Source organism: Chelonia mydas, chromosome 1 (assembly GCF_015237465.2).
Source record: "Chelonia mydas isolate rCheMyd1 chromosome 1, rCheMyd1.pri.v2, whole genome shotgun sequence".
NCBI classification, from domain to species: Eukaryota; Metazoa; Chordata; order Testudines; family Cheloniidae; genus Chelonia; species Chelonia mydas.
This window is the reverse complement of record NC_057849.1, coordinates 290,523,598-290,545,726: the sequence shown is the minus strand read 5'-3', so window position 1 is coordinate 290,545,726 and position 22,129 is coordinate 290,523,598. Positions and strand designations below refer to the sequence as shown.

The 22,129-nt window shown below is 39.1% G+C and overlaps 1 protein-coding gene across 5 annotated transcripts in view; it reads right to left on the bottom strand.

The window, feature by feature from the left end:
• RPAP3 (RNA polymerase II associated protein 3) overlaps nt 1-22,129 on the bottom strand; it is a 49,361-nt gene that overhangs the window by 9,041 nt on the left and 18,191 nt on the right. For all 5 annotated transcript variants that reach the window (XM_037887668.2, XM_043548717.1, XM_037887669.2 and 2 more), the window contains 9 exons: nt 18,997-19,124; nt 16,730-16,851; nt 16,218-16,288; nt 14,691-14,825; nt 7,487-7,614; nt 6,113-6,234; nt 3,028-3,098; nt 2,781-2,897; nt 682-893 (listed from right to left, as the gene is read on the bottom strand). In XM_037887668.2, the coding sequence (XP_037743596.1) occupies nt 682-893; nt 2,781-2,897; nt 3,028-3,098; nt 6,113-6,234; nt 7,487-7,614; nt 14,691-14,825; nt 16,218-16,288; nt 16,730-16,851; nt 18,997-19,124 (1,106 nt within the window). The remainder of the gene's footprint in view (nt 1-681; nt 894-2,780; nt 2,898-3,027; nt 3,099-6,112; nt 6,235-7,486; nt 7,615-14,690; nt 14,826-16,217; nt 16,289-16,729; nt 16,852-18,996; nt 19,125-22,129) is intronic.

Here is a 22,129-nt window from a genome sequence, read left to right as displayed (position 1 = left end):
ACCCCTTGGGAGAAAACTGAGACATGGTGAATAGTGCCGTGGTGGGCCAAAAGGGGAGTGCGGTGGATTCTGACCCTGCCATAGGCTCTTTGGAAGCTCTTACCAGTCAACAGAACTTGGAGCAGACATGAGGCTCCTGGCTGCCTCCACAACTGGAGAAGTGGTGGCAAAATCCTTTAATACCATCTTTGTTGCCTCCCATCTCCAGGTGTCCAGAGCAGACCTATAGCACTCCTGAGAATCTTGCACTAAAATTCCCAACTGACCTTCTATAATTGAGGTAAGATGTAGTGCATAGGAAATGTAGCATATTTTATACATCAAAATTACATAACTTCCCTCAGATATTTGGAATACCTGAGCAAAACAATCTAAGTTAACAACTTGTCCACCTGTTTCTAAAAGGCTCATATTTGTTTCAGAAGTTTCTCTCCTTCTCACACACACATACATTCTGTGAACCTGTGTTTCCAAAGTAAATCTTCAAACAAGGTGTATACAGCTACAAGACTATTTAATAAAAACAATACAGTAGTTAAGTTTTCAAATTTCAATTACAACTACATTTAAGCAAGGTTTTTTGGTGCAATATTCAAAGCACGTAATAATCTGAGAAGGATTATATACCCAGTCACATTTGCCTATCAAATCTGAGAACACCAAAGCGTGTATTATACTCACTGGAAGGCTGGTATATCACGGATTTCTTCTATTTTCAACTGTTTTGCTCTAGGAGTATCAGATGTGGTTAAGAGGTCATCTTGATTTAGATTCTTTGTTGTTTCTACGCTTGTAGAATTAATCCAATTATTGACTAGAGTAGTAGTATTAGGCACATCAACATCCTGCATCTCATCACCAACTTCTTCAATGAATATTCTTCTCAAAGGTTTCTAAATAGAACAAACACCTAAGGTTAGTGGGATACTCTACTTTATTCTTTGTAAAGACTATTGTTTACAATGGACTAGAACCCCAGAGCCACTATGTTAGTGTGTGCTGGTGTCCAGTGCAGATACTTTACAATAAAAATATACAGATGGTTTACATATTTATTATAAATTTGTGACTTCAAAACTCATCATAAAATTAAAAATATTCTCTTTCATTTGGCTCTTTTCCCTGCTACCATTTTACTTTATTCGTATGTATTATGGGGCATTCTCACCTCAAAGTCATTCCATTTCTATATTCTGTTTTCCCAGACGACAACTAACAAACAAACAAAACAAATAACCCTCCCCTCCCCCACACAAAAAGCATACTTCTTCTGAGAGGCTCTTTAATCTTTCAATTTAGGATCTATGATATTTGGCCAGTCCACTAGTAAACCAAATTTTGTATCCAAAGAAAGACATGCAATGAGATTTGACTAGCTTTATTTTGCATAAATAACTACAAATGGGTCTGTGGTCACAAAATTTCAAATCCAGCCATACTACTGACTAAATGACATCCTGAAGCAGTGAATTCCATAGTGTGCCTACCCATTGTTACTGAAATAATTTGTTTTATTTGTTTCAGTTTTGCTAATAATTACTTTGATCCCTGCCTGATCTCCAACAATTGCAGACATCGTATTACAGGCCCTCCACAGGATCTCAGGGTCTTTTACCAGCCACCCAAATGAAGGGTGAATTCCATCCACTGAATGTAATCTTTTGGGAGAAGAGTGTGTTATGCATATTTGCAAGGCTATATACAATTATTAGGAATGGGACTCTGAAGTTCAAACAGCTAATTAATCTGTTAAAGGGAAGAACAGAAGAATGCAAAAGATTCTGGGGCAGATTCTCTGTCATGACTGAGATCTGCTTAACACAGTGAAGAGGCCTTCAGGGAACCAGTTATGACTTACCAGTCCCCAGATCTGGCCCAGCCCCACCTTAGGTTAGAACAATGTGAGTTGCTCTAACAGCTATGCTAACTAGCAACAATCTCCAAAGAACAGTCCTCTATCTTGGGGTAGGCAGAGTGCAATCAATTATGGACACAACCCATCCTGTCTTGTGTCAGGAGAGGTATAGGGTCTCCACTGGGGAGACACAAGTGGTTTCTGTTCTCTTTGTACTGCAAGATCAATGAAAAGGGAGCAGAGTAGGACAGTAAATTTGTAAGTGTCAGTAAATGTCTAACCTTAATAGAACCATGAAGGACAAATGAATCTATATTTAGTATCTCCAGTTAGTGCAGCTTTTAAGCTGAAAATTAGCATGTCAATAATGCTACAGCTGATATAACCAAGTGTAATTTAACATTATAGAGGATATATTCTATTACATTTTTATTATACAATATCTATTAATTGGATGTAATTAATCCAATACTTTTTTTTAAAATTTAAAGTAAAGGACATTATTTTCTACCTAACTTTAGTCTGTTACCAATTTTGGTTTAATACTACAATGAAAGGAATCAAGAAACAAAACTGTTTGGAAGTTAATTAAATTAAGAAAAAATGTATTTGTCAAACATTAGTGTGCTTTGCACTGTACAAAACACAGTAAATACTCTGTGTCCCAGGGAATTTACCTTATATTTATAAGGAACAGAAAAAAATTAAAATTATGAATAGTGTAAGTCTAATGCATGCAGAAATCTGTATCTGCAAACTGCATTTATTATCTTAATATATATTTAAATAAGGCATTTTTACATTAAAAGCGTATATGCCAAATATCAGTTTACATTTACAATACAACAGGTAAGAAAGGAATTAAATGTTTAACTCCACGCCCCTCTATATTTTCAAAATGTTTCCCCCCTTCTCCCCCACTTACAGTTGATCTAAGATGTAAGGGTTTATCAATGGGTTGCACCAGGTTTCGTATTTCTGTTTCTTCTGCGGATGGTTCAGGACATTCCTGGTAAGTCCACAGCCCTTTCTCAACTAATTCCTTAAAGATAATTGTTCAGATAATTAAAATTAAAGGTTAGTTATGAAATTCATTACATTTATACATCTAATCTAAGCACAGAAATATTCTGTTAATAAACTGCAACATATAGTCACAAACATATACATACACTCTGTATTTTGGTTAGTTCATTTATTGCTTGTTTATTGCCAGGTTCCAACTTCAGAACTGTTTCAAAATCTAAGTGAATAAAAAATATGAGAAAAAAAATGTATAAGTTTCAAGTTAAAGCATTTCTGGTCTTTTTCTTTCTTTTTTTTTTATTAAACTATCTGTTTTTTCCAAAGGTAACTGCCTCCAAAATAATTAGTTTACAACTAAATTAGGACTGTCAGGCGATTAAAAAAAAATTAATCTTGATTAATCGCACTGTTAAACAATAATAGACTACTATTTATTTAAATATTTTTGGATGTTTTCTATATTTTCGAATACATTGATTTCAATTACAACAGGATACAAAGTGTACATTGCTCACTTTACTTTCATTATAAACATTTGCAATGTAAAAACCAAAATAGTATTTTTCAATTCACCTAATACAAGTACTGTAGTGCAATCTCTTTATCACGCAAGTTGAACTTACAAAGGTAGAATTATGTACAAAAAAATAACTGCATTCAAAAATAAAACAATGTAAAACTTTTGAGCATACAAGTCCACTGAGTCCTACTTCTGCAAACTTGTTTGTCTGAGCGATTGGCTGGAGACGATGCGGCTCGCTTCTTGCCTACAATGTCACTTGAAAGTGAGAATAGGCATTCGCCTGGCACTGTTGTAGCCAGCGTTGCAAGATATTTATGTGCCAGATGTGTTAAAGATTCATATGTCCCTTCATCCTTCAACCACCATTCCAGAGGGCATGTGTCCATGCTGATGATGGCTTCAGCTTGATAACGAACCAAAGCAGAGCAGAACGCATGCTCATTTTCATCATCTGAGTCAGATGCCACCAGCAGAAGATTGATTTTCTTTTTTGATGGTTCAGGTTCTGTAGTTTCCGCATCTGAGCGTCGCTCTTTTAAGACTTCTGAAGCCATGCTCCACACTTCATCCGTCTCAGATTGCAGACGGCACTTCAGAATCTTAAACCTTGGGTGGAGTGCTGTAGCTATTTTTAGAAATCTCACATTGGTACCTTCTTTGTGTTTTGTCAAATCTACTGTTAAAATATTCCTAAAACAATATGTGGTGAGTCACCATCCGAGACTGCTATAACATGAAATATATGGCAGAATGCAGGTAAAACAGAACAGGTGACATAGAACTCCTTGGGGGAGAATTGTGTCACAAATTTAATTAACAGATTTTTTTAACGAGCCTCATCAGCATGAAAGCATGTCTTCTGGAATGGTAGCTGAAGCATGGAGGGGCATACAAAGGTTTAGAATATCTGGCACATAAATACCTTGCAATGCCAGCTACAAAAGCGCCATGCGAATGCCTGTTATCACTTTCAGGTAATATTGTAAATAAGAAGCAGGCAGCATTATCTCCCATAAATGTAAACAAACTTGCTTCTCTTAGCGACTGGCTGAACAAGGAGGAGGACTGAGTGGACTTGTAGGCTCTAAAGTTTTATACTGTTTTGTTTTTGAGTGCAATTATGTAACAAAAAAAATAAATCTATATTTGTAAATTACACTTTCACGATAAAGAGATTGCACTACAGTATTTGTACGAGGTGAATTGAAAAACACTTTCTTTTGTTTATCATTTTTACAGAGCAAATATTTGTGATAAAAAATAATATAAAGTAAGCACTGCACATTTCATATTTTATGTTGTAATAGAAATGAATAAATTTGAAAACGTAGAAAAACATCCAAAAATATTTAATACATTTCAGTTGGCATCCTATTAACAGTGTAATTAATCGCGATTAACTTTTTTGAGTTTATCACGTGAGTTAACTGTGATCGATCAACAGCCCTAAAATAAATTAAAAATATAAAAATTAACTCCATTTAACTTGGAAAAATATAAAGCTAGACTATTTCCTAGTAGCTAATAATATATAAGAAATGTTTTATAACTAGGTGGGAAAAACATATTTTATGTTAAAATAAGACTTATTATGAAAGCACCAGTCACAGTTCCATATTTAAGACTGATTGGCAAGTTACATTTAAATAGGAACTACAAATACATAATTAGGGCACCCAAACAGCCATAACTCTCTCCTGTAGTGATACCACAAGGCAGCAGGGCTGAGAAAAAAAAAAACGTGTCTTTAAAAAAATTAATTTTTACCTAAAATGGAACTATAAACACTAAAATGCTTTAATTATAATTATGTGGTTATTGCACGGTGTCAGTACAGAGGGTTAAGGTTGTTTAGGTGCCTTAACTCTGCATTTCCATACCTTTAACATGTCTGGATTTCTTTTAAATTTAATCTTAACTCTGAATTTCCTAGTTTTATCATGTTTCTTTCTGTAACAGTTACACTTTTCCTGTGATGTATTTTCCCCTAAATTACTATTCTCAAACTAGACTCCATCTTAATGTAGTTTCTGGTTAGAGATAATACTAAAAATACATGCTGAAGCTTAAAAATTAGGTTGGTTTAATGACCATTACTGTATCAGTCTTCATCTCTCCCACTCTTCCAATATTCATGTCCCATGCTGTTGAGTCCTAGTTCCTTGCACGTATTGTTTATACGTGTGTGTATATATGTGTGCGTGTGTATATGAGAATGTGATAAAAAGACCAAATGTCAATTGTTGATAAAATTTATCACTAACTCTATATGAAAAATAAATTGATGCAGCTTCATTTAGAAAATGTGACGACAAAAATACTGATGAAAAATAAGTATTATAACTTGCAGAATATAAAAAAAAATGTTTTTCATTATGTTTCATATAAATCCAAACCTAGAACCCTTCTACAACACTCTTTAAATAATACATTCCATTGCAATCTTTAGCGAGATAAAATTATCTGTTCAAATGAATAAGGGGTGGTAGGTGAAATAAATCTTCAATTTGGCCTACCAACACAAAAAATTAGAGATTTGACATTCATGGTACCAAAAAATTGGTCTTCCTAGAAGTTGTGCCCCAATATACTGGAAATGCCAATAAATTGGTTTAATTGTTTATTGGGTGTTTAAAGAATCAGGACTAAATAAATCTACATATGGTACCTAACCCATCACAAACATTTACTTGCATTCAAAGTCTCACCTTGCATAGCTTCTTTTAGCTTTCCTAGTGCTGATCTGGCAGTCCCTCTTCTGGCAAAAGCTTTAGAATAGGAAACATCTAGTAGTACAGCTTGTGTGCAATCTGCTTCTGCCTCTTCATATCTCAGCAGAAAATAAATTTTAAAAGATTAGTATAATAATCATGTAATGAAAACATAGTTTCAATATTAAAAAAAATAGTTTCTCCAAGGTATAAACATTTGGACCAAAGGCTTAATATCCGGATGCCTAAAATTAAATCCTTAAATCCATATTTAGTCACAAATAGAAGTGGCCTAGTTTTCAGAAGTGTTGAGCATCCCCAGCTCCCATTAAGTCAATGGGAGGCTCAGGAGCTCAGTACACCTTTGATACTTAATCACTTAATAAAAGAGGCCTGACTTTCAATCTAAGGGTTTAAACTTTAGGCACCTAGGTTTGAAAATTTTAGCCTTAGTTTTTCTTACATCCAGTGATATCACAGATCTAAATTCCCAGCTTCTGTCTACAGTATTTATTTCTAGACTTTTTTTTTTTTTTTTTTTTTTTTATAAACACACAACAAACTACAGAGTTTTTAGAAAGCAATATTTTTCCAAATAAGTGTAATCTAGCAGATTTATTAAAATTTTCTATATTATATACTTTAATATATTGGTTCTATATCTGAATTTTGTGACAGCCACACAGAAGAACACATACTACATGGAAAAAGCCTTTACAAATGGTAGAAACATTTGTCTCATTTGATTGTAAAATTAAATTCCAGAGACAAGCATGTGCGTCTATTGTTACTGGGACTTTTTGGTTTACTCAAACAGCAACAACAAAAACCCAACTACCTTCCTACGTCCATAACTGAAAAGAGTTTGTATAATTAAAAAATATTTGTTTTATAGACTGCTTATAACCATTCCTTCAGAAGTTTGAAATTTGAATCAATTTCTTTAGCAAAATTAGCTCTCTTACATCCTATATGAGACATCTAGCAACTTTCTATCTTTTTGTCATACATAAACTGTATTGATCCAGGTCCTTTGAAGAGGTGAGTACAGTTGCACAGAACTTTAAAAGTAAGAAAAATAGGACTGGTCAAATTGTGAGACAATGATTCAAGTTTCATTGTGGTTTCAACCAAACCCCATTTTTCTCTCTTTCAAAATGTTTTCATTAAAAATCACAAGATGACATATGCATATATTAACGGAGACATTGAAAAGAACAACTGAACATTTGTTTGAATATATTTTACACTGAATTCTAAGAAGAAGGTAAAATGAATGGCAGTAACGGTTTGAATTTAAATGAAACGGATGTATCATTTTTTGTTCCCAATTTACAAAGAATAGAGAAGTATACACTTAACTCCACTTACTTTTGAATCTTTAGATAGGCCATAGCTCTGTTAGCTGGCAGAAGTGCATTGGTGCCATCTGCTGCTATACCACGTGTATAACATTCAATTGCTGCTTCATATTTTCCCTCTTTGAAATATCCATTTCCCTGATATATTTGAATGGAAAAATTGTATAATATTAAGGAAGTTCTGACAAACACTATACACTGGTGAGCATTTAAAAATACTAACAAGGTGAGTCACATTAATAAGTGATGCACTTTAAAATTTGCTAGGTTTGAGAAGTACTTTACTACATTAAATGGGAGACATTTTGTAGCCAGATGTCTACTTAGTTTTCATATTTAGAAATAACACACTGGAAAAACTGTCAAACATGTATTAACTTTTTAACCTTACCACTACTCAAATATTCTTCACAAAATTAATTTCTCACAACAGACCAGCGCCATTGTGTGAGATGATTATATTTAATAGAATACACACACACACTCATACATATATATAAAAACAGAAAAATATATTTATTTTTCTATTGTTTATACGTGTGAGTATATATGAGAATGTGATAAAAAGACCAATGTCAATTGTTGATAAAATTTATCACTAACTCTATATGAAAAATAAATTGATGCAGCTTCATTTAGAAAATGTGACGACAAAAATACTGATGAAAAATAAGTATTATAACTTGCAGAATTTAAAAAAAATGTTTTTCATTATGTTTCATATAGAAAGTTATTTAAAAAGAGTATAAACTTTTTCTTTTTTAAATGTCTGATGGGAGATTCCACTGATTCAGCCCTATTAAAAAAAGGACTCAATCATTGCTCAGATAAGGGTAGCGGTGTGCAGTTTATTCATCAGATCCCTGCTCTTTGGAAGAAGACTAGAAGATAATACTTTAGGAATAAAATAAAATCTAGAATCACAAATAATGCATGTGGCAAAACATTCTAATGCATTACGGCAGAAATCTACATCGATGATGCTTTTTTTTTATTTCCAGATAGTTATAGGACATCAGCTATAGAAAAGCTTACGGAGTTACTTCAAGATTATATGACTCCATATGACCCAACTATAACCTATAGTACCACCTCTTGCAGAATAAGTGAGAAGGAAGAAAACTTATAAGCACAGAGGAAAAACAAAAGCACACAGATTTCAGAGTAAGGAATCCTTAAAAATAGTCTATGACGGGGTGGCCAACCTGTGGCTCCGGAGCCATATGCGGCTCTTCAGAGGTTAATATGAGGCTTCTTGCATGGGTGCCAACTCTGGGGTTGGAGCTACAGGTGCTAACTTTCCAATGTGCTACAGGGTGCTCACTGCTCAAACCCTAGCTCTGCCCCAGCCCCCAGCCACACTCCACTCCTTCCCCCAAGGCCCCCGCCCCTTCCCCTGAGTCTGCTGCACCCTTGCTCCTCTTCCCCCACCGCCCCCCCGAGCCTCCTGCACACCACAAAATAGCTGATCGCGGCAGGTGGGAGGCGCAGGGATGGAGGGTTAGATGCTGATCGGCTGTGCTGCTGGCGGGTGGGAGACACTGGGGGTAGTAGGTTTCAGAGTAACAGCCGTGTTAGTCTGTATTCGTAAAAAGAAAAGGAGTACTTGTGGCACCTTAGAGACTAACCAGTTTATTTGAGCATGAGCTTTCGTCAGCTACAGCTCACTTCATCGGATGCATAGCATATCGTGGAAACTGCAGAAGACATTATATACACACAGAGACCATGAAACAAAACTTCCTCCCACCCCACTCCCCCGCTGGCAACAGCTTATCTAAAGTGATCATCAAGTAGAGCCATTTCCAGCACAAATCCAGGTTTTCTCACCCTTCTGCCCCCCCCCCCCCCCCCCACACACATACAAACTCACTCTCCTGCTGGCAACAGCCCATCCCCCTTTGAAACCCCTCTTTATAATGCGCATGATAATCAAGGTGGGTCACCTCCAGCACCAATCCAGGTTCTCACCCCCCCCCACACCCCCCCCTTTCCAAAAACCACACACACAAACTCATTCTCCTGCTGGCAACAGCTCATCTTACAATGTGCACAGCAATAATCCAAGTTTAACCAGAACGTCTTGGGGGGGGTTTTGCAGGAAAAAAACAAGGGGAGACAGGCTACCTTGCATAATGACTTAGCCACTCCCAGTCTCTATTCAAGCCCAAATTAATAGTATCCAATTTGCAAATGAATTCCAATTCAGCAGTTTCTCGCTGGAGTCTGGATTTGAAGTTTTTTTGCTTTAAGATAGCGACCCTCATGTCTGTGATTGCGTGACCAGAGAGATTGAAGTGTTCTCCGACTGGTTTATGAATGTTATAATTCTTGACATCTGATTTGTGTCCATTTATTCTTTTACGTAGAGACTGTCCAGTTTGACCAATGTACATGGCAGAGGTTCATTGCTGGCACATGATGGCATATATCACATTGGTGGATGTGCAGGTGAACGAGCCTCTGATAGTGTGGCTGATGTTGTTAGGCCCTGTGATGGTGTCCCCTGAATAGATATGTGGGCACAGTTGGCAACGGGCTTTGTTGCAAGGATAGGTTCCTGGGCTAGTGGTTCTGTTGTGTGGTATGTGGTTGTTGGTGAGTATTCGCTTCAGGTTGGGGGGCTGTCTGTAGGCAAGGACTGGCCTTTCTCCCAAGATTTGTGAGAGTGTTGGGTCATCCTTCAGGATAGGTTGTAGATCCTTAATAATGCGTTGGAGGGGTTTTAGTTGGGGGCTGAAGGTGACGGCTAGTGGCGTTCTGTTATTTTCTTTGTTAGGCCTGTCCTGTAGTAGGTGACTTCTGGGAACTCTTCTGGCTCTATCAATCTGTTTCTTCACTTCCGCAGGTGGGTATTGTAGTTGTAAGAATGCTTGATAGAGATCTTGTAGGTGTTTGTCTCTGTCTGAGGGGTTGGAGCAAATGCGGTTGTATCGCAGAGCTTGGCTGTAGACGATGGATCGTGTGGTGTGGTCAGGGTGAAAGCTGGAGGCATGTAGGTAGGAATAGCGGTCAGTAGGTTTCCGGTATAGGGTGGTGTTGATGTGACCATCGTTTATTAGCACTGTAGTGTCCAGGAAGTGGATCTCTTGTGTGGACTGGACCAGGCTGAGGTTGATGGTGGGATGGAAATTGTTGAAATCATGGTGGAATTCCTCAAGGGCTTCTTTTCCATGGGTCCAGATGATGAAGATGTCATCAATATAGCGCAAGTAAAGTAGGGGCGTTAGGGGACGAGAGCTGAGGAAGCGTTGTTCTAAATCAGCCATAAAAATGTTGGCATACTGTGGGGCCATGCGGGTACCCATAGCAGTGCCGCTGATCTGAAGGTATACATTGTCCCCAAATGTAAAATAGTTATGGGTAAGGACAAAGTCACAAAGTTCAGCCACCAGGTTAGCCGTGACATTATCGGGGATAGTGTTCTTGATGGCTTGTAGTTCATCTTTGTGTGGAATGTTGGTGTAGAGGGCTTCTACATCCATAGTGGCCAGGATGGTGTTATCAGGAAGATCACCAATGGATTGTAGTTTCCTCAGGAAGTCAGTGGTGTCTCGAAGGTAGCTGGGAGTGCTGGTAGCGTAGGGCCTGAGGAGTGAGTCTACATAGCCGGACAATCCTGCTGTCAGGGTGCCAATGCCTGAGATGATGGGGCGCCCAGGATTTCCAGGTTTATGGATCTTGGGTAGTAGATAGTACTTGGGGTAGTAGGGGGAGCTGACAGGGGGCTGCGGATATGTTACCGTGGCCCTTTGGCAATGCACACTGGTAAATTCTGGCTCCTTCTCAGGCTCAGGTTGGCCACCCTGGTCTATGACTTCGCTGTAAGAAAAGCCAAGAGATCCTCTTTCTCTATGTAGGCCCTCTAACTCATCATCTTCAGATCACAAAATGCTTTGTCAATGCACAATTCCTCCCCCCTGACTATAGAAGTCTGTATCTCTAATTATTATGGCTATTCTGAAAAATATATACCTGGCACCACTGTTGCCTTGAAAAATGATGAAAAAGAGACCATTTTAAAAAAGGCTCCTAATTATTTTATTCGGAGACAATCCTCCTTCCACCCTCTCACCCCACAATAAACCTAGAAGAAAAACCTAGAAGAAAAGAAAGTTAAGAGCCTCATTTCTGCTTATGACTCCAGCAACACAAGAAACGCAGCATTTGCTGCAAGACATAGAAGACAGGAAATTACTGCCTTTGTTTTTATCCAACTCTGCCTTCTTGCTGGAAGGAGAGGATAGTACAGTGGATAAGGGAGTCATTGTGGAGATTTTTTCTAGATGGCTCCAAAGAAAACATTCTCCATTTTCCTTCTTGGAGACCCTGAAAATGGCAGCAAGGAGGCACATCTTTAGTACTTTACAACCCAGCAAACAAAAAAAAGCCAGGGCCAAATCTGCAGCTGCCTCCTAGTCTATGTACTTTAATGTTTCACCTCACCCTTAATCACTCCCCAAATTGCCTGAATATCCACGTGTTTCCCTTGTATTTATTGATTCATCCTCACAACTCCCCTATAAGTTACGGAGGTATTAACTCCATTTTACAGATAGGGAATGGAGTCACAGTAAAATTAAGTGACTTGTCCAAAGGCATTCTGTGGCAGAGTCAGGGACTGAACCCAGCTCTCTTACATCTTACTTCAGTTCCTCAATTTCAAGATCAAAACTTCAAAGGTTCACACACGCTGTTTTTCTCCAACTCTTCCATCTGCACCAGTGACCCCATCTTTTAACGCCTGATCCCCACTCCTACTTCCTCCTCTACCATTCTCCTCAATCTCTCTCTTTCCTCAGGTTCCTTCCCCTCACAAGCATAAGCCTGCTATGGTCTCCCTCATCCTAAAATACTCACTCTTGATCCTAACCTATCTTTCCATTTACCATTAGCCCTCAGCTTCTAAACTCATTGCTTTAAGTTCCTCTCTTTCAACTCCATCCTAGTTCTCTCTCCAATCTACCTCCATACAATTATCAAAGTTTCTAAAGAACTCAAAACAGTAGTTGAAGGACCTCTACTCCACCTTCATCCTCCTTGATCAGTTGGCTGATTTTTTAACAGCTGATCATATCCTGCTTCATGAAAGTGTTATTCCTTGCCTTCCTTTAGCTTCTCCTTTGGTGGAAACACCTCATTCCTCCTGCTACAAAGATCCACTCTTTGACCATTTCTCTTCTTCCTCTGCATTCTCTGTCTGGATATTTTAAGCGCTCATATGATTTCACCTATGCTGTTTATGTCAATTAGTAACAAGTGTACATCTACACTTCTGTCTCCATCCACCCTTGCCACTCAGTCCCTTTCTTTGACATCTCTTCATGGAGGTCTACTATCAACTTAAACTCAACTTGAGCAAAATGAAACTTATCTTCCCTCTAAACCCTCTTCACTCTGTCACTGTTGACATCACCACGATCCTGAGAGTTATGTAGGCCCAGAACCTTGGCGCCATCTTCAACTCTGCCCTCTCTCTAGCCCTCACAAAGCCTGGTCACGTCCAAATTTTTTTCCTCCCATACTATTTCCAAGATCTGGCTTTTTCTTGTTCTCCACACTACTAGAACCCTCTTCTTGGAACCTTGGCACCTATCTTCCCTACTGCCATCTTCTCCTTGCTGAGCTTCCCAGCATCCAATGCGGTCACTCCATTGGAAATGATGCTCTAAAATCTTCCTCCTGGTCCATTCCAATTATGTCTCCCTTCCCTCTTTGATTATCTCCTCTCAGGCAATCCAGGGCCATCCACATGGAGAACCCCCTGCTCATCCCCACCCTCATGCTGTAGTTATGCCCTCATGCCACCCAAAACTCCTGCTTGTGGTGGGAGGGGCCTTCCACACAAGAAGCCCCTGCCACTACTACCTTTGATGACCCTCGTCCCTGTGTTCAGGCAGAATGGCTCTGCCCTGAATGAATGAGGAGTCAGCCCCCTTCCAACACCAGTCTAGCACATGATGGAACCATGCCTACAAATCCCTCAGCAATTCACAGAGTCCCCTGATGAGGTGGTGAAGGTGAGGCCCCTCAAAGCAGCAGGTTTCAGTATTAACCACCCTGTAAGATGAATGGTAAATTCACAGCTCTTGGAACTATCATTTCAGACTGCAGGCAAACTCAGGCAGACATCACTCCATCAACACCACAATGTTTACATTCACAAGGCTTTCTTAATAACCTTGAGGGCTAGAAGCAGGGGGTTTTTTTGTTTTGTTTTGTTTTTTTTTAAGTCAAGGCTACAATTCAGACATTATTGTGGGACTCCAGGACCCGTCCCTAGGGTCATGTCCAGAGTGAATATGCCCTAATCCAGCCCTGTCTCCACTAACTCCTTCTTCAAGCATCATCAGATTAAAGTTTCTTGTCCTCACATTTAATGCCCCTCAGATTTCCATCCCTTTTTATTTATCTGCTCTTGTACATTATTGCATAACCCATTGCCCCTTCAATGATCCCATCCTTAATAACCTAATTATTAACTCCCCCAACACCTTCTTCCAAATCACCCCTTCAAGCGTGGAGGATCGTCCCCAAACTAGTCCAGACAACTACTACTCTGTCCTCCAAATCCCACATCAAGACCCAGTTAGTGTGTCTTGTCAATAAGAAAATGCAAACTTATAATAAATAGGTAGGTAGGTGGCCCCTACAGTTTATTTGAATCTATTTTATTTCTTTGTTTATCACAATCAACTAACTGGGCACCACATGTTCCTGTCAGGGTTACCCACAACCTCCCGCATTCCCTGTTTGTTGTAATCACTTTGCCTCATTTCATCTTAGGCCCCAAATTTGCAATGGGGACTCCACTTGGGCACACTGCGGTCAACCTATGCGTAATACATCGCAGAATCAGGTTCTTAGATTGTAAGGTTTTTGGAGCGGGAATACACTTTTACTATGTATTAGTATATTGCCTCAGATAAAGCTTAATGGCATCTATCCCATTTGGGGTCTCCTGGTGCTACTTTAATACAAAAGCCACTCAACCATAATAAACAATGGGCACTAGCCAGATAAAATCCCACCTCACACCCTTAAAAAATACACACTTCGTACAGATGAACAAAGGAATGAAGTACAAAGATAAAAAAAGATACTATGTACTTTTGTTGTTCATACTTGCACAGTAAAATTATAGTATACTGTTACATATCTTGAGTAAATGTTTTGTTCATTTTCCCCTCATGTGTAAAGGTTATGTGATTTACCAAATCTTTCTCCGCAATAGCCTTCTGCTTGAGCTGCTGCTCTTCTATTTGCTTTTTTTCTTCTTCTGTTAATTCAAGCTTCTTTCCGACTTCTTCAGCTTCGTTTTGTTGTGAATTTTCTTTTGATGTTAGAGCCTGGAATAGATAGCATCAGCAATATTATTCAATTCATTTTCTCGCTCTCTCTCTCTCAGACACACACCTTGTCTACATGGTGGCTTTGTCCACACCAGTCAGGAGTGTAAATTCTAATGTGCACTAACATATCACTCACTAAGTTGACTAGATATCTTTTAGTGTATGCCAGCAGGATGCACACAGGCCATTTAGTGTGCAACATGCTGGCACACATTAGAATTTACGTCCCTTCTGGTGTGGACTAAGGCACCATGTAGACAAGTCTACACACACACAAACACACATACAATCTTCTTCAACTGGAATATATCACAATTTGTAGTCTAATCAAAACTATCTTGGAAAGCATTTTATTTATTTTTAAGGAAGCTACTTTGTTATAACTTGGTTGCATACAATTTCTCACTGTTAGAAATAAAAACATTTAAAGGGACTAGCTCTTTAAAAGGGACTAGAGCTCTTCATTGTGTTGAAGTGTCTATCTACCACATGCTTCCATCACAGCATCTCTGTGAAGCACAACTTTGATTTTTGTTAAAATATTTAGCAGAGGACAGTAAAATTCCTATTCTGATGTTCCAGTTTCTGAAGTACAGTTGTAGCTTATTCCCAGCACTGTCTGTACAACATCAGCTCCAGCTGGCAAATCATTTTCAAGTTCATTACAATGTTTAAAGGGTGAAGACTGGTTTTAAAAGTAACTTTTCCAAATGCTTCCAAAACAACAGGTGTATATTTTTGGACTCTGAGAAACTTGTATTTATCACAACTCCTTATAATGTACATTCTCTCAGTACACTGCTTGTGTGGTGGACCTACCATAGATTTTAATCCACAGATTTTTGATATCCTGCCATGATTACACCCACTCACCACGCTTCCCAACTATAAAAATTAGTCTGAGGCATAAGTAGAGTGCATTCAAGCATACGTTCAGCCAGAATTACTCTGTAGCTAACAGAACATGTAAAGTTCGTCCACTTATATACAGTGCTACTATGTGACTTGTGCTGGACTGATCAGAAATATTTAAAAAAAAAAAACAACCAAACCAATGAAAAACATGAAAAGATAGGAGGATGAAAATTGTTTAAGATATCAAAAACAGGTTAGAAACATGACCTAGTCAGAATATTGGTATCCACTATTTTTTCCACCAAGATTTATATGGGTTAGTCCACTGTAGGTCAATGAGCTACCATTTCATTGATCAATGCTTATAAATTTGCAAGAAGTAGACTAAAAACTTCCTTAAAATCCTGGGGGAAAATATGCCATGTACTAAAACCATAAATATAAAATTAACAAAGGGTTTTTTTGACATCATGAATCAAGTTAAATATAAAAAAGGTATTTATTAGACTTTTAGCAACGATTCATCTCTCTTACCTGATCGATTTTCTGCAGTTCATTTTTTGCCTCAAAGTTATCTGGATCCAGTTCTAAAACCTTTTCATAATCTAAACAGTAGACAGGACATCAAAATTACATATTTTTATATAACAACATTACAGGTGAGAAATTAGAAACTAGCATATTTAAGTATTACCAAAATGTGAACTAACAGCTTCTATCAAGTCATTTTGTGGTACTACAAAAAAACCTAGCTAGCTGGCTTAAGATGTCACACAGTTTACTATTCTAAGCCATTAAAAATCCTATTATTTCATATACTACTTGTAGCTACTCTTCTTATTTAGACTTACTATCCCTTTTCAACTTGCCAGATAAACTCAATCTGGCATCCCATTTGATTTCTTCTTGAAAATGGAAATCAAGAGTCCTTTATCAACAGGGATAAAAACAAAACAAATATCTACAAAAAGAAGCTTTAGTGTAGTACGTGTATAAAATAGTTTGCATGTACAATAAGAATTGTTTAAAAAACCAAAACGACTAACCTTCTTTGGCCCCCTCAAGATTTTGCAAAGCAAAGCGAGCCGCTCCTCTCCTGGAATAAGCCTTTGTATAATTCTTATTTAGTGCAAGTGCTAAATTGCAGTCAGATTCGGCAACAGAAAACCTATAACAATACTGGAAATTATTTATTTTGAATACAATTTAGATTAAAGAGAAACATTTACCCAAAGTATGACAGAACATTAGAGAGTCCATTTTGGGGGGATTCGGTGACATTAACCCTCTAAATAAAGATGATGCGTAGAGGGGCGGTATTCGGCATTAGTTGTTGACAGGAACTCTGACTCTTCCTCAAAGTATTTTCAGCACTATTCTGATGGTAATCCCCTTTGGGAGTAAAAGGGCAAAAAACAAACAGCTGGGACTTTTCCTGACATCTGGAGGAGGCTAGAGCAATACCTGCTGCCCAGACTGAATTCCCAATAAACTGCCTGGATCATGCCCAGAAATGAGGTTTAGATCTCAGTTGAGGTACTTGATAAAAGGAGCAGTAAGGGCTTGTCTACATGAACACTTAGTTCACAACAAGCTGGGGTGTAAATCAACCCCAGACTAAACTGTTGTGCACTAAGTGTCCGTGCAGACACTGCTGCTGTGCACTAAATGTTGCCTAGTGAGCTTTAACCAAGCCTGCTTTGAAATGGGAGCAGACTGAAGTACGCTAGGGCAGCGCTACTCAAAGTGGTGGTCCATGGACTGGTGCCGGACTGCGACCCATTGGCTGACGGTCCGTGGCGCCTGGGACCCGAGGCAGAGCATTCTGCTCGCGCCGGCTCCGCTCCGCTCCCCGCGCACTGCCCCGACTCATGCTGGCTCAACCCTAGCTGTTGCAGCAGCAGCTGCAGCGATTCTGCTGCGGCTGTTGCCATTGCTCCCACCCCCCCCATCCCCGCCGCGGAGAGGGAGAGGCGCTGCACGAGCTGCAGTGTGTGTAATGTAGGTGTGCGTTTCCTGCACGTTATGCCATCCATTCATGCTGCCCCCCCAACCAGCCCCGAGCAGACAAAGCCCAGGGACACACTAATGAGGAGAAGACTCATTCATCTCTGGCAATTTCTGGGGCTTGGCTGCCATCCCCTCTCTTTCCTCACCCCTCCACCCACTCCAAAAAAAAAAAAAAAAAGTAGCCCCTTGATGCTGGAAGACAGTTGAGCGCAGGTTTGGGGAGAGGAGGATTAATTATTATTGTTGGTGGTGTTGCTCCGTGAAATCTGACAGCATCTGCACTGATCAGCGGAGCTAGTGGAGGAAAAAGACACTGCAGCAGGTTGTCAGGTGGGAGCGGATAAGCCCCCTAAAAAATGTCTGTCAACTTTTATTATATTCATTATATTGTTTCTGATATAAATTAATATTACTGCAAATGTTCAAATAATATTTTCTTGGATCGTAAATGAATAATAGTCATTTTATACGATCCGCACAGGCGCACAGCCTTTCAGTCGGTCTTCAATGTATTTAAATAGGAACATCTCCGCGAGTACGCCACACTGCCATTCCAATTAATACAGTGAAGAATGTTAGTTTTTCTGATCTGATGTGCTACATGCCTATGTGAATACGATAATAATATGGCACAAATATGGTACCAGACCCTGGCAAATATGGTATTGGTCCCCGGCACATTGGAAGAAGAATTGCTGGTCCGCCACATCAGATAGTTTGAGAAGCACTGCGCTAGGGAATTTAGCGTGTATGCTGCCACATACTAGGAAACAGCTAATGTGCAGCAGCAGGGTCCACATGGACACTTGGTGTGCGGCAGGCTAGTTACACCCCAGCTTGCTGCAATCTAAGTGTTTGTATAGATGATCCCTAAGAAACAAATATTTTTTCCGTTTTCTTTTTTACGATGCACTCCAATATAATAGATGTGCAGGGTCTCTAGACACCACAGTGCCTCAGCAGTAGGGCGAAAAGCAATCTCCCTCTGCCAAAAATGGAAAGCCTTGGAAGCACTGTGAAAATCTGGGGATATATTAGAGGGCAAAAAAGTGTCTTCACTCAAATACTCTACAACAGGGAGGTTGGGACTTCCAGTCTGAAGCTGTGGAGGCAGACTGAAACTGATAACTTCAGAAAAAGACACTTTCCATCCTGGCAAAACAAATTCTACCTCCAAAGCTGCAAGCTGGCTGAAAATGCACATAAACAGACCTGTGGATCTTAGCATGACAAACAATATATTTATGACTACAATTCAAAGCAAAATAGTATTCCAAAGAAAAAATTGGATAACAAGTCTTACTTTTTAATTCTAAAGAAAGCAGATGCTCTATTTGTGGGGAGGACAGGATTGTACGGATCAGCATTCATCCCCTTTGTGTAGCATTTTATTGCTTCATCATACTTTTCTTGCTTAAAGTACATATTGCCCTGTTTAAAAACAAAAAATAAAAAAACCAGCAGCTTGTTGTCAGTTTGTCACAGTACAGTGTTTTGCTGAAGAAACATTTTGTACTCACTTCAGTTCAGTCTCTTAATTTTGTGGTGCAAAGAGAACAAGCATTTTATACTTTAGGTTAAACATTCCAGTTTAAAGTCTCCAAGCACTGCTATCATTAGTCTGTTACTTACAAAACATGTCTAAAATGTTTCTCACCTTCCTACAGTCAATAATTTTTATTATCCTTGTAATAAAAATGGTTTACTTTGTCCTAAACTATTATTTCAAGGTCATCCAGCGTGTTAAGACTAAATTTAATACAGACCATTGCTGCTTGAATTCCCGTAATTATTAAAACATCTTCATAGGTTACCAGTGAAAATCCAATCAAATATCACAGTATTTTAGCTTTCCAAGAAGGTTTATGATATCATGCCATAGTACCTTTTGTATTTTCCTTTTATGTTACAAGTTATTGTGAGATCAGAATATTGTCTTGCCCAAGTATAATTTGGAAAAGAGATGGGGGAAAAGAACTTATTGTTTTGGAATTGTTTCCACGGTTATGGAAGCAGCTTTCTATTTGCATTCAGAAAAGTCAGTCTGGGTTAGATTTTAAAGCAACATTTGAGACACAATTGACAGCACTTTGAATGTAGACGCACCCTGAGAGTTGTGTATATTTTCTACATTAATGTGTTTTCTGCCAAAAATACTCCAATAATAATTTACGTAGATGTTAAAACAAAATTTGCTACAAAAATAATAGTAGTACAGTAAATAAGCCAATGTAAAATCTTGTGACGAATATTTGTCCAGTCCATCAGTCAAGATGAACTGTCCCAATCTATAATGGGAGAACAAAGTGTCCCACAAATAAAAACAGTGATCATAAGGTTAACTCATAAATGAGAGAGACTAAGATAATACAGGACAGTGTATAAGTGAAATTCAGAAGTTATGGTTCTTATTTTTACTCTTAACAGCCTGCTGCCGCCTCACAAGATTACCAAATCTGCAAGCTACAGAGCCCAGGGATCAGTTGCTGTACGAGGCACCAGACTCATACAGGTAAGCTGGAAACTCAGAATTGAGAGACAGTGAATCAAAAACTTATACTTCATATAAGAAACGGAAAGGTCAGGAGATCGACAACAGGATATGAAGACTTTCAAGTCCAGCCAAGGTTGATAATGACAAAGAGTTAGTATCATCTGAATTCTGTGCAGTCATATATAGTGAGTTGGTGTTCCCACCTCAAATCCTGAGGAGCAGATAAACAAATGGAGAAAAAAAAAAGATTCCCATCAGAACTGGCACCCTTCTTCGAAGTCAACAGAAGATAAGACCTATGGACAAAGATTGAACTACTCTCTCACTCCTAGATTTAGCTACTTTAGGTCCAGGATGAGAAATGCTGGCAAGGTGGTGGAAGAAGGGGAGACAGAACAGTATTTCTATAGCTGTGCTATATCTAAGATAGGGAGGTTCAGTCTCAACAACCTAGCCCCTTTAACAAGCAGAAAGTTGACTTAAATGCTGTGCGAAGATCAGAAGGGAATCTTCTCACTCAGAAGAATATAAGGAATCGTGGGACTTGGCAAAATGAAGACGACATACATCCTAGCTGAAATCGGAGGGGAGAGAGAAAAGAATGGTTACTTAACCTACAGCAACTGTGGTTCTTTGAGATTGTGTTGTCCACCCAGATTCTGCTTCTGGTGTGCATGTGTCCCATGCATGTGAGATCAGATCCTTTCAGCCGCATTCATTGGGACCATATCTGTGCCTTAGATACCTTTGTGATGTTCCCACCCACCCACGGACATCAAAAGGCAGAATGGGCTCAATGATCCCTCAAAGGAAACCTGATATTGCTTGTCGGCTTTTTTGGAATTAGGTGCCATTGGTGCTTGGGTCTGCTACAAGATTTTAGCTGTTCTAACAAGCCTTCATTAATGGGCATGGTAAGGTTACTTGAAGACATGAAAGAGTGCAGGATACCTAGTAGTTTGTGTGGATTTTCCTATACTACCTCTACCGGAATTTCTAACATATCTGCTGTGTGCCTTAAAAGCTCTCAGAAGATCCTGAAATCATCTATCTAACTAGGAATAGAAGTGAAGAGAAGGAATTGCTGTTTAGAATAAGTGTTCTTCCATCTCCAGCTGCTATTCTTCATTGTCATGGTCTTGCTGTTGCAGACTGTGAGACTGTACTAACTGACCCTGCTGAGTAAATCTATGGGGTCTTGTAGGAGAGAAAGATATAACTACAGAGCAGGAGAAGAGTGAGGATAAGGGCAGCACAAGGTGTCCTGGAATTACACAGGAGTGGAGGCCATGGGGGTGAAGCCACAAAGAATGTTCTCCTCAAGTTTCCTGATGTCTATGCCTATAATGGCACTCTCTAGAATCTATCTGATCAGTAAGGTTTATACGAGGAAGAGTGAGGTGTATGTGGAGATATCTTCCTGCTATGCTCTGAAGGGCAAGAAGAAAATGAATATGCTTCCTTTAATGGGGGAAGCTATCTTGTCAGGTGTTCTAGGGTCCTCCCACAACCAAGTGACAGAATCTAACAGGTGAGTTCATCATTACCATAGCCACATCAGAAGTCGGCACTGAGGCAGAAGCACCTCTGCTAAATGATGCAGATAGCAGGGGTGACTCCAGTAGCCTGGTGACCATTAGACAAATGGGTACCTAAAACGTCACTGCTGGGAACATCTATATTGTGGAGATGAAGTCTTAGTCATGGGCACTGAGGCTCAAGTGTAGATGTTTCAATGGCAGCACTGAGGGAAATGAAGACCATGGTTTCAGATGGTGCCATGAGTTCCTGGTGACTAACTGTGCCAAGGCATCAGAGGAACCCAGTCTGGGTTACCAACTGCCTTTTGCCTGAGGGGCATCATATCTTGAGTCATGGTAAGTCTTTTGTCTGTCTTTATTGGGCACCAGGATGGGTGACCATGTGTGTGCTTGATCCTGGA